The 13414-nt window shown below is 41.3% G+C and overlaps 1 protein-coding gene across 3 annotated transcripts in view; it reads left to right on the forward strand.

The window, feature by feature from the left end:
- The window catches only part of LOC126394447 (interleukin-6 receptor subunit beta), a 20233-nt gene extending 7045 nt beyond the window's left edge, over window positions 1-13188 (forward strand). For 2 of the 3 annotated variants that reach the window (XM_050051261.1, XM_050051263.1), the window contains 10 exons: window positions 980-1139; window positions 1349-1431; window positions 2175-2397; window positions 4289-4489; window positions 6204-6302; window positions 6653-6793; window positions 9015-9140; window positions 9495-9579; window positions 10665-10746; window positions 11921-13188. In XM_050051261.1, the coding sequence (XP_049907218.1) occupies window positions 980-1139; window positions 1349-1431; window positions 2175-2397; window positions 4289-4489; window positions 6204-6302; window positions 6653-6793; window positions 9015-9140; window positions 9495-9579; window positions 10665-10746; window positions 11921-12436 (1716 nt within the window). In that variant the 3' untranslated portion in view covers window positions 12437-13188. The remainder of the gene's footprint in view (window positions 1-979; window positions 1140-1348; window positions 1432-2174; window positions 2398-4288; window positions 4490-6203; window positions 6303-6652; window positions 6794-9014; window positions 9141-9494; window positions 9580-10664; window positions 10747-11920) is intronic. The other variant, XM_050051262.1, reaches the window with a different exon arrangement.
- Window positions 13189-13414: the final 226 nt, after the last annotated feature.

Consider the following 13414-nt stretch of genomic DNA (forward strand, 5'->3'; position numbering starts at 1 on the left):
CGATAACAAATTTTTTTACAGTGGTTTCAAATCTGCTTTTCCATGCATGGACGGCTGCTAAACCTGCACGTCTGGCTTAGTCAGTTTGTGAAGCTACACATGAATTGTCACTGACTAATTAGCTCAGTGAGATAGAAATTGATTCTTAGTCTCAGAGGTTGTCAGTTCAAGCCTCAGCTGATGCAAAAGGCAGATTGTGTTGCTAAATTCCTAAATGTCTTCCAATTCTTCTGCTTGTTGCTCAGAATTGCCTAAATATGCCCAGACCCGACCCATCGCTGCGCAGCAGCTATAATTAGGTTTATTTTTTTAGGTTTAGGCAACAAAGGTCCGTGGTTAGGTTTTGAAACAACATCATGATTTGGCTTAAAATTCACATGAGAAATGAACAGCAGGCTCCAGAGTTTGTTGACCTATCCATCATCCCTCCCACTCCTCCCTATATGGACTTTGTTGCTCTTTATATCACGCCGCCCAGTGTGTATCATACTGCCAGGAAAGGGGGCCTCTGTCTACAAGTGTCTGATGCCAACGTTCCCTGACAGTGCAGTGGAATTTGTTGAGCTGGATGCTTGACCGCTGTCTCTAAAACTGACACGCCCGTTGAGTATGATACTGCTGTGAAAGGTGCCTTTGCGTGTTGGTCTCTGACATCGACACGACTGACAAAATGGCAGTATTTAACAATTTGGATGTGTGGGCTAACACCATTTTTCATGACCGTTTTAGTGTTGCCCTCGGTTTTGACTTTGGCACCATCTTTTTCTGGAGCTAAGGTATTACTGAGAGCCCTCAAACCAAATGCAATGATATATCTGTGTTTAGAGGGAGAATGGAGAGCTATACAGTCACCTTACAGAGTGTTATAGCAATAATACAGAGCACCTTACTTAGAAATATTTTTGATGAATGTTTTTAGGTGACATTTTGATTGAGTCAGCTGCCACTATTTATCCCTTGTGCTTTTTTTGGTTTCCAGGCTCTAGATTTTGTCCCTGCCCAGGAAGATCAGACATTGACCTACACGATCCAAGACCTCCTGATGTCTACCATCTACAGGGCTGCTGTGGCCTGCAGATCGAAGTCAGGCATCTGGAGTGACTGGAGCTCTGACATCAGTGCGAGGACGCTAGGCAGGGGTAACTGCTTGCATTCAAACTGAGATCAAGTTACAGGCTGGGGACTTTAACAACTGTGGGGGGAACACTGAGAATAAGACTTCCTAAATTTACTGAAATACTTTCCCAGTATACCTGGTACTACGACAAAATAAGCAAATGGTATTAAATCAGTATTTTTGAGCGCTGTAGTTAACTAAGGCTTGAAATCTCGTGCTTTTCTTTCCCAGTGCCCTCCAGGCCTCCAGAGGTGTGTTACAGAGTAGAGAAAAATGACTCTAGTGGATCTTTTCTCCTTCATCTCATATGGAAGGTACACTGGAAATACTTTCAATAATCATCTATAAAGCAGCTAGTAGCTTATAGCAGCTCGTAAAAATGTTCTCAAAGTCCTCTCTTGACTTATCTTTGATGGCCGGTTATCTTCAGGGAATCTTCAAGCACAAGCAGCATCACTAAAAAACAGAGACAGATTTGATCTTTGCAACAACCAGTGTCCAAAAAACATAAGATGTTTAAATATGTCAGAAATATTGCACATTTGAAGTGAACACTAGACTTTTTCGTCAACCCATAAAAACAAAATGATAATATGAGAGCGACAATTGAACTAATTACTGGTTAAATGCAAAATCTTATTGGATTTAATTGGATTGCATCTGTCACACTGTAGCTGAGCTCCTGATTAGTAAAACTGCATCCTCCTGCAAAAATAGTCTTTGAGAGGTGATTTAGCTGTTTGACCCAGCGTAACGTTGCACTAATAAGCAGCATCTGACATTTCATAAATGTTATGTCTAGAGGTAGAAAAAAACAGATTTAAGGATAAATTAAAGATACATAACAAAAATTAGGCAAAAAAATCACTGTAAATGTCACTATATCAAAATGTTCACTGACATAAAACTCAAACCAACTAAAATTTGACAAAAACTTTAATTTTGATTAAAAAAAAAAAACTCAGACGGAAACTAAACCAAACTCAAACTTTCAAACGATTGTCTCTAGACAAATGTGATATGAAACATCTTTTGCAATCGTCCTGTTTCTCTGCAGGACCTTCACCTCCGTGATGCCGGAAGTCATATCCTTGGATACCAGGTGAGCTACGAGCCGGTGAAGAGGCAGCTGCTGCAGGACAGGTTCATTCAGAACGTCACAGAGGTGATGGCGGTCCTGGTGGTGGAGGAGGGGGACTACAGCGTCACAGTTACAGCCTTCAACATGGCCGGCTACGGACCTGCTGCACATCTCCGCATTGATACACAAAGACAGCACAGTGAGTGCCCAACAGTGGTTATAACATGGAAATTGATTATTGTGTTAATAGTCCTGGTGATGTGTTGAGGTGCACCAAGGAGCAGAGGATTTCTGAACATCTGTGAGTCCATGACACACAGTCATGTTACCAACACTTCAGAGCACATTATATTGACTTACATGCATTTCCTGAAGACTTACCCATCCCTAACCTTTGCCTCGATCTAACCTTACCAGAACCTAGAAGGCCCAGTGTGTAGGATTTAGGGGGCTATACAGGCAGAAATGGAATATAATGTAATGAGTATGTTTTCTTTAGTGTATAATCAGCTGAAAATAAGAACTGTTGTGTTCTCCTTATTTTAGAATCATGTGTTTATATGTACATAGAGAGTGGGTCTTAATTCATGGAGATCATCATGTTGCACTGCCATGTTTCTACAGTAACCCAGAATGGACAAACCAAACACTGGCTCCAGATGAGGCCATTTGAGTTTTCGCTTTTTCGCTGCAGTAGTAAGAAGCCCATCTGCAATGTGCTGCGCCAGAGTTACAATAATTCAAAATGTAAAACTGCATTATTCAGTGTTTCTAGCAGATTAAATCACCTGGTCTGTTTGTTTTGGAGAGAAAGAGACCTGTGTGGATAATTCAGCTCACAGTAAAAACTCTCTGAACGTCTAGCTCTTATGTTATCGGAGAGATAAAGGTGACTACACATTAGCATGTGTTGGACCAGCGACATGCCAAACTGCATCAAAAATACATGGATTTGTGGGTGAAACTGCGTTATGCGGTGTTTTACCAGTTTAAATCACTGTGTTTGTTCTGGAATGGAGGACACCTCTGTGGATAATTCGGCTCACAGTAAAAACCCTTTGAACGTCTGGATCTGAAAAGGTGAACACACGTTAACTCATGAGAGAAACATGTTGAGGGCAAGCCTTGAGAGGCCAAATAGCATCAGAAATGCACTGATTTGTAATGTGAAACTGCTTTATTCAGTGTTTCTAGTGACTCTAATCACCTGGTCCATTTGATTTGGGTAGGAAGAGACCTCTGTGGATAATTCGGCTCTCGATAAAAACTTCCTCAACAATAAATACTGAACACAGAATAAGAAATGGTTGCAATCTGCAGTTCATCGCTAGACGCCACCAAATCCCAACTAAATCTTACACACTACACCTTTAGCCAAGTCTTCAGCCTAAGATTTAATCATTTATATTATGGGGACTTGTGTTTTGTCTCTAAAAGGAGGCGAGTCCCCACAACGTACTGTGTGGATTGAAGTCCCCACAATGCCAGTAATACACACCCACACACACACACACACACACACACACTCACACTATTTATCTATTAAATTGCTAATTATCATTATCATCCTGTAACTTTTAAACGGACACTATCAGATTTAAAACTTGCAATCTCCACTTAAGCAACATCCTGTGTGTTTGCTATCACAGAAGGGTGCGACTGAGCAGCGTCATGATGCTCTGATAAAGCGTTTTGCAACACAGCACCACACTTGCAAAGAGGATCAAACCAGGTCGCTCACCATTTTCCTCTAGAGAAGAGAAAGAATCTCAAACTGCAGGGTGTAAGATGGTGTTAGATAGCAGTTAACTCAAGGCTGTGTGGTTACAGCTTACATCTTAATACATCTGAAGTATTTTGCTTGTTGTTCATGGATCTCTGTGATATACTCTTCTGCCCCTCTCCCTTGTCACCCTGCAAAATGATGGATTGTGTGTGATGTGTTAATGTGCTTGGAGGCATCTCCAAAATTAGGGATTAAAAATTTGTCAGCTGGTTCCATGATGTTGGTATGTCGGTGTCCGTGCTGGTTGTAGTGATGAAGATGCAGCTGTTTTTGTCATCACTAACCCTGTTGTTGTTCTCTGCAGCCCCCCTGTCAGTCAGAAACTTATGGGTTTCCAGTTCCTTCCCAGCTGTGAAAGGCCTTCTGGTGCAGTGGGAGAACCCCCCAGTCTCGTCCTCTGTCCCATCTGTCAGTCAGCTTGCTGTTCAGTGGCACTCTGAGACTTGTCCATCCACCAGCCGCTGGAACACAGTAGACAACTTCACCACCTCCACTGTCATACAAGGTGCAACTCATTTATTGTCTGAATTATCCATTTGGGAAAATAATATCCAAGTACACCAGGCTGTTCTCATACCTATGTCCTTGGACACTTTGGCACGTCCCTTGGTGTGTAATATTGATACCAAAGGCACGCTTTATTTTCTTTATGAGGTGCCTGTCTCATGTAAACCTATCTGCGGCAATACTTTATGCTAAGAGCAACTGACATAGTACATAAAGAGAGAGGAAGTCCATGTAGGGCAGGCAGGAGTGGTGGTGTGGGTCAAACTTATCTGTATCTTACTGACAAGGTCTACAGCCTGATTTATTTTCTCCCTCTGAGTCTGTCTTTATAAAACTATGTACTGAGCCACACTGTTTTTTTTTTTTTTGTATCATCTTGTGGGATTTATTTACAGTAACAAAAGTATAGATTAAAGAATATCATCAGCCTCGGGGGAAATCTAAACACATGCCTCAAAACTGTATTTTGCATGCTGTGCATCGAGTTTCTCTGATTTCCGCTGTAATCTAACACCATCTAAAAACTGCTCTGTCACATGGAAGCCATGTGGTTATTCTGATCCATCAGCTTGTGGCTGTCAGACTCTTGTTAAAGCAAATGGCCACTTTAGAATGAAAATACAGACAGTACTTGTGCGAGACTCCAGAACTAGCACCACCACTAGCCATCAGCTAGTCTCGCGCAGTCCCTTGGTTAAACTCCATCCGCTGTCTCTTAGGCGATGTAGCTACGAGCCAACACAGTTAGGAAATGTTTTGGGCTGCAGGGCTGAGTTTCCCAAAACATGATCCTTCTTAGCAACGTTGTCTTCTCTGTGGCTTAGAAAAACTACACTGCAAAAAAGAAAAGCACCTAGCGCCCTCTAGCATCCCCACTCAGTCATCTACAGCCAGGACGTACTCAAGAGTATAGATGACACTAGTGTGCGTGCGGGAAGGTCATGGCGTGATGGCGAGCCAAGACGAGAGCCCTAAGTCAAGTTTTTTTTTGTGGGGGGGGTGGGGAGTAACTAAAAAGTTGCTTTTCTCAGTAACGCATTGCTTTTTGGTTTAAGTATCTGAGTTACTAACTGAGTTACTTTTTAATGAAGTAACTAGTAACGGTAACTAGTTACTATTTTTCAGTAACTAGCACAACACTTGGATTACGACGGACGAGCCGTTCTGACGTTTTTGAAATACATTAGCGGAGTTTTATTACATTTTCAAAATGTGGGTTCCATGCACTTCAAGTGTAGCTGTTATTCCGGCTAGCTGTTATCCTCCGATACCCCGAACGAGTTTTGTGGATTAAAAAAACTACACTGGACTTCTTGTCGGCATGAGGGTCAGTAAGTACTGTCTGTGTTTTCATTCTAAAATGGTCATTTCCGTTAAGTTGCTGTAAGAAGCAAAGTCTCTCTGCAGCTGCTTCACAGTAAAAGTCTTCCAGCAGAGAAAAGTGATCAAAAAACGCTAATGAAAAATAAAAGTCCCGTCTCGAACACAGGCCTGATTCACTCTGTAGCTGAGGTGAATTAATATTAAAAGTATATGTTGTATTCACAGCATGTTATGCATATCTAACTACGATAAGATAAAATGAAGCTCAAAGCACAGACAGAAAAAGGAGGGTGACAATGTTACTTGAATAAAAGAAAATTAAAAATAGAAAATGTGTGTGTGTGTGTGTGTGTGTGTGTGTGTGTGTGTGTGTGTGTGTGTGTTTACAGATGTTGACCCTGATGAGTCGTACCTGATCAGTGTGTTCCCCATCTACAACCAGCAGTGTGGATCTCCTCGGTCACTGTGTGCCAGTCTGCAGCAGGGAGGTAACATGGGGGTGATAATGATCCACACCAGAAATAATGTTGGCATTGCACATTTCTGTAAACCACTGAAATGTTACATTTACATGTTATCATAAAGTGAACAAACTTCAGGTTTCAGCAGCGCTGCGGTGAACATGTGGTTAAGTTTTAGCACGAAAACCATTTGGTTATAGTTTGGAAAAGATTATGTTCTGGCTTAAAACACCAGGTTTGGTGCCACAATCCTGACATGAAACACAGCAATGTCTTGGTTAAAAACCAACGGCTGTTTGTGCCTAAACGCTGTTGGCAGAATCATATTTACAACAGAAAGAGAAATGAACAAGACATATTTTTGTGTGTTTTCTCAGCTCTGATGGAGGCGGTCCAATTGAAGGTGATGGGCGTGACCAAAACCACTGTGACAGTGATGTGGGTGTGGCAAAGAACATCTGGACCAATGAGGGTGAACAGATACGAGGTGACACTGAGAAAAGACTCGGAGAAACAAAGTAGGTTTATGTTTTTATTTTTACACAATTTGAAACACATTAAATAACAAAAAAGTGCAGCGAGAGGCAGACTGAAAGCTCTACCTAAAGAAAGTTAAAAAATTACACAGTAATGAAAAACCTGAAATATTAATTTAACATAAAATAATATCACAACATGAAAGTGATAGCAAACTAATACATATATAATACAACAACAACAACAATAATTTAAACACATAAAAGCAGAAAAATGTGAGTGTGTAATGTGCATGAAAGTGTTAATGCATCTGTATGTACATGTAAGTATATACGTCAGTGTGCATGCATGTGCACGTGTGAGTGTGCGTGACAGACCGACAGAATGAGCTGCTCCTCCGCTTTTCTGATGAATGGACTTCCGCCGGTATGTCACACATCCTGGAGGATCTCAATGCTGATTGGTTATCATGGTGTAAATATGTTTCTGAAGTTCCGATTTTTCAACTCCAGTGAATAAGCGTATGATGTGAAATCACGCTACTTGCTTAATTTGCGTTATTCGTGTTGTGTCCATCGCGCTGCCTAGTGGGAATTCACCTCCAATTGTGTCTTTACATCAACTTTAAGTTTAAGTTTATTTACTTTATTAATCCCCCTGAGGAGAAATTCAATGTTTTACAAGTAATTCACTTCACCACAAACTGTTTTATTCGCATCTGGCGTGAACACAATAAAATGAAACTAATAAACATGGATACATGGACAAAAATACATGACAAACAACAGTTAAATGTTCTTCTAAGCAGCTTTTGTATTTTTTCATAGACAAACAGTTTTTTGCCAGGTGGGAAAAGCCATTCCATAATTTGGCACCCCTAAATTTGACTGAAAACTGACCTCTGCATGTGAGAAGTTAAGGAGGATGAAGATCTGAAAATTGTCAAGTTACATAGGAATGAATATTCCCCTCACTTAAATGTATTTTATGAATAAAAACACAGACTTGAGAAGTATTTATGTCATAAACAATAAGAATTTGAAGTTTGTGAAACAGGCGCAGATGAGGTGTAAGGCTCTGATTGGCTGGTTATTTCTCACAAAACCTTTCTGGAGGACCAAAGTTTTGTGGGAAGTTGAAGGAAAAGTACTCACCCAAACTATTTCAATAATTTAGACTGCAATGTGAAGTTGGGAAACAGTTTGTGGTAACAAGATGACTAATCTTCCTCATTATAGGTTAACAGAAGTTTTCTTCTTAAAGGAAATGGCCACTTTAGAATGAAAACACAGACAGTACTTACTGACCCTCATGCCGACAAGAAGTCCAGTGTAGTTTTTTAATCCACAAAACTCGTTCGGGGTATCGGAGGATAACAGCTAGCCAGAATAACAGCTACACTTGAAGTGCATGGAACCCATATTTTGAAAATGTAATGAAACTCTGCTAATGTATTTCAAAAACGTCAGAACGGCTTGTCCATCGTAATCCAAGTGCCCTGAAGCAGCGGCATGCAAAACTGACTTGAAAAGACATAATTTACTCCACTTTTATAGCATCATTTCTCACCGTGGTCAGTTAGCCTGCCCTGCAGACTGCTGCGTTTACATGGCAACTCGCATTAGACTAGCTGACGGCTAGTAGTGGTGGTGCTAGTTCTCAAGTGTCACGCGAGTTGCCATGTAAACACAGCACGCCTGCTATAAAAGTGGAGTAAATTATGTCTTTTCAAGTCAGTTTTGCATGCCGCTGCTTCAGGGCACTTGGATTACGACGGACGAGCCGTTCTGACGTTTTTGAAATGCATTAGCCGAGTTTCATTACATTTTCAAAATGTGGGTTCCATGCACTTCAAATGTAGCTGTTATTCCGGCTAGCTGTTATCCTCCGATACCCCGAACGAGTTTTGTGGATTAAAAAACTACACTGGACTTCTTGTCGGCATGAGGGTCAGTAAGTACTGTCTGTGTTTTCATTCTAAAGTGGCCATTTCCTTTAATGTGTCGCAGCATCTGTCAGTGGGTTTACCTGTATCTTGAGAGCTAATTTCAAGTTACAGTACTGGAATGCTAAAAGTGTTTCTAGACATGAATCCCAACTCAGTTTCTTGCTAAAAAGAAACATATTTTTCTCTTATGAATAGGAATGATAGTTGCCGTTAAGTGTCAAGTGACATTACTATTATCATTAAACCCTTTATTTAAACATCTAGAAGTTGTCTTTTACTATCTGTAACTTCAGAGCATGGTCTCTGCTCTCCAGCTCTGTCTCTGTGGCCGGACCAATGTCAGCACACCTTCCTCAACCTGACACCCAACACTGAGTATACTCTTCGCTTATTGGCCGATGATGTTTCCAGGAACCTCATCTTAGTGAGAACAGCCTTTGGTGAGTTTAACCCATGACATTCAGAATAGCATGGACTTAGGTTTCTTGCTTTATGCTTACAAGCAATGATTAAACTGACATCTAAAATAAAATACTGGTTTTGCTTTTTGGTTTAAGAACTTGACTTTTCAGATTTTATCATTTTATTTGTGATGATGTTGTATGTGATCTAAAGCCTGGAAAATGACTTTTAACATAAATACATGAATAAAACTAATAATATAAATAAATCAGTGCTTTAGGTGGCTCAGGGTGTCAGTGTTCCCCTCACTGGTGTACTGTGTTATCTACAGTGTGACTTCAGATCGAGGAGAATAAAAACATTAACATTAGTAACATGTTTCTTCATTTCAGATGAGGTCCCAGCGGTGGCTGCAGTGACTCCTCTGCTGCTGTTGGCTGTTACTGTGTTCATCATCTCCATCCTGTCCAGGACTCTGTGAGTCAACACACACATCACATCACATTACATCTGAGGGCTCCAATAAATATCACAGGGATGCACCCACTGCTCTGTCACTACACCATCCACAGTCAGACACGCACGGCTGCTTATTTACTGCTGAATCACCAACGGCTGAAGCTGCTCCGATGTGAGTGTTTTTGCTGGCTAGCGAAGCATCCTGGCGCTGACTATTTCCTGGAGTTTATGAGACTGTTGCTCATGCAGCATTTGAAGATAATTGACCCTTCACTAAGTCCCGCCCCTTTGTGATGGTCCAACAAGCTGTCAGAGTAAGCATGGAGCCCACACTGTCACTAACTGCACTCCCTGAACAAATAATATCATATATTTGGACAAATGAAAGAGTGATTCCAGAGAGAAGCAGACAGAGGGGTCTACAGTCTGTGTTTGAAGGATATGTCCAGGATGTCAAACTGACTCAGCAGCAACAACAGGTTAAAAAGACACCTGGACCTCCGCCGCTAGACGGACAGGGATCTCCGGGGGCAGTCAAACAACGTTCATCTGTGCACAATGTGATGACACACAGCTGGTTGAATATGAGCAAAGTTTCCCTGCTTCCCTTCACTGGTTCCTGTACAGCAGGGTCAGTCTTTGTTTCACTGTTCTAATCATTACAAAGCAAAAGCAGCATGTGTATACATTCAGTAGGCTATATCTTCAGTAGCTAGCTAGCTAACCCTACACTTTTCAGGGTCTGATTTTGGAACAGGGAAGAAACGTATATCTTTTTCCAACCTCTCCAGGTAACGAGTATCATTAATACACGACGTGCCCCAGGCACAACATTTAGCTCCAAATCCACAACACCAGCCTGAAAATGAAGGAAATCTGAAACGACTGCATTAGAGTCAATGGAGCACAGCTGTGTTGTTGTCGGACCCTGGTCTGAGCCGACCAGATGCTACGTTATGATTGGCCAGTCTGCATCCAGACTTAGTGAAGGGTCAATTGCAAGCATGGCTGTTTACACATATAAACTATTACATACACTAAATTGACTTTCTTACTCCAGCTCCTCTTAAAGTAAAATTCATTTCTTGTTTATGACTGCGCAGGTACAAGTCGTACTTCTTCCCGCCCATCTCCAGCCCGCGGGGCAGTACGACAGGCAAGTGGCTGATGGACCCAAACCACCAGGTGAGTTTGGTTATCTTAAAAAACAGGTGTTATTGTCATTTTGTTTTTAATCTCATGTTCAGCTTTTCAGTGATGCTTGTTTTATGGTATGTGTTGCTGTTGCTGATGTGTTTTTAATATTTTTTGTGCTCAGTTGTGCAAAGCAAATGCTTTCTTTATTTTTAAAAAAGTTTCTGTGTCCTAAAACAAGACCGAATAAAGCAGGTTTACTTTTTGTAAAAGGGGATTTTGCTCTCTGTTTATATCTTGAAGAAGGTCAGTGACTGTAAGCTCGCTTTTTATAAAGATTTTTGCTCATGTCAGTGTGCGGATGCTCTTTTCAATGATTTGTGATGGTTTTATAGCTCCAGCACCTCAATGAAGTGTGATAGCTGGTGAGTGAGGTTCTATTTTTGATTTTTAAAAATAAATTTTGTAAAAATAAATAAATGAAATACAATAAAATTGTGGTTGTAGAAAATTCTCAAAACAAGTTTATGGCAGATAGATTGGTAGTGTTTTACAGCATGGAACGTGGAGTCACGAGAATAAGAAATTCCCTTTAATTCAATGATTTATAATGACATAGGTCAGTCATTGGTTTAGTATGATGTTATTAATATTGGCAACAGATTATAGGATCCATTTTTGTAATCGGGCATTATTTAGCTCCTAATTTTCCTTCGGTCTAGGGGGGAAATATGTGTCTTTTCTTAAGCTTTATGATGTTCAACTGACCCCAAAAAGTCTTGTTTTTAAAGGGATACTTAAACAGTTTTCAACCTGCTCTGTATAATAACAGTGTAGGTTGTTTGTGTAACTGAACTACAGTAAGCTTCCCTCCATCTTACCAGAGCTCAGAGCTTACTGATCATTTGCCAGCCAAAACCTGCTAGATGACACAAATCCAGCAGATTTCCACTTGCCTTTTGGGCTGTTGCTTGAACTACAGATTGTACTTCTGCACCACTACAAACAGAATACAAGCACAGTAAGAGAGCTGCCTCCCTCTCAAAAACCGAAAACCAAACTGAGCTTGTTTTTTACCAGCTGGTCGACATATTGTTTATTGGCCTTTATTGATCCGGTGCGGTGCAGTGCATTCTGGTAGTTTTTGGTTTTCTACCTCTTGAGCAAAAGCAAATCCAGTCTTGTTTCTCTGTTGTCTCTGGTCATGTTCAATTCTTCCCTTCAGCAGAAAACTGCAGGGAGGAACATCCTGGACATCAAGGACTTCCAGGTGACAGATGTACTCGGAGAGAAGAGTCTCATCACGGTCGGTTTGACGTCCCAGTCCTCCTCAGAAGAGGACCTACATGAAGACACCTCTCTGCTGTCCATCCGCCACCTCATCATCAAACTGTCATCCCTGGAACTGGACCCAGAGTATATTTCTGATGCTCCAGTGGTCACACAGCACCCACTGGTTTCTCTCCAGCCCTATCATTCTGACTACCCAGTGAACTTCCATCATCCCAACAACCAAGAGGCAAACACTGCCCTGCTGTGTCACACACGTGAAGCCATCGGCCACTTTCCTCAAGAAGAGGAAAAAGGCGGACAGGTGGACTTATCTGAGCCGTCACATCAGATACACACTGCTGTGAAATGTCCTTTTCTTGACTTGATTGCTAAAGGTCACAGTGTTTATCACATGACCTGTGAGGACGAGTACTTAGTGAACTCATTTCTGGAGAAAACAGAAGTGTAAACAATGAGTGGACAATGTCCTCGTTTGATCTGTCAAACTGATTAAAACTGTTGCTTAAGCACAAAAACTGTAGATGAAGACTGAATCAACTACTTCAGGGCTGCATGTGGGAAAATAAGAGTTGAAGACTGTGAAAACATGCTCCCTGTGATTATAACATCTGTCACACTGCAGAAAAACTAAACAGAGAACTGAAGCTGAGCACACACCATTTGTATGATTTTAATCCATTCCTGTCCCAATTGGCACAACTCATTGTAGACTTTCACTAATAGCGTCCAGTTGTCAGAGCTTTCAATGAATTTGTGATATGTAAGAAATGTTGAATGAGAGATTCCCCAAGAGCGGCTTTTTTTTCTCACTGTGCCTGTGTAAAGTGGCGAACAGAGTGTCTGAAAGGTGCCATGGCAACATGACTTGGCATATGGACAGAAAATATGAAGGCCAGGTTGGTCGAGCCGTGTTAACAGCATACGGAGCCATACACATGCAATGTCTTTAACCGCCTGGAAAACACAAGGTCGGGTGTTGTGCCGGTATACACTGTTTGTTTGTGGGAGAAACGTGGCGATATCTTTGGTCGTGGCTCTAAAACAGTGGTCTTACATCGCACTGTGAAACAAGTTCAAGGACGACCGTTGTCAATGTCTTGCGACCAAAGATAACCTGAGATAAAATTCTGACAGTGTCAGAAATTTGGATGACTATCTCACAGTGTGACAGCTGCTACGACCTACAGCGCCTTGCAAAAGTATTCACCCCCCTGAAGTCAGTACTTTGTAGAGCCACCTTTTGCAGCAATTACAGCTGCAAGTCTCTTTTCATAAGTCTCTTTTCATAAGTCTCTTTTCATAAGTCTCTATGAGCTTGCCACATCTTGCAACTGGGATTTTTGCCCATTCTTCATGGCAAAACTTCTCCAGCTCCCCCAAATTGGATGGTTTCCGCTTGTGAACGGCAGTCTTCAAGTCAAACCAG

This window comes from Epinephelus moara, chromosome 8, assembly GCF_006386435.1.
Source record: "Epinephelus moara isolate mb chromosome 8, YSFRI_EMoa_1.0, whole genome shotgun sequence".
NCBI classification, from domain to species: Eukaryota; Metazoa; Chordata; class Actinopteri; order Perciformes; family Serranidae; genus Epinephelus; species Epinephelus moara.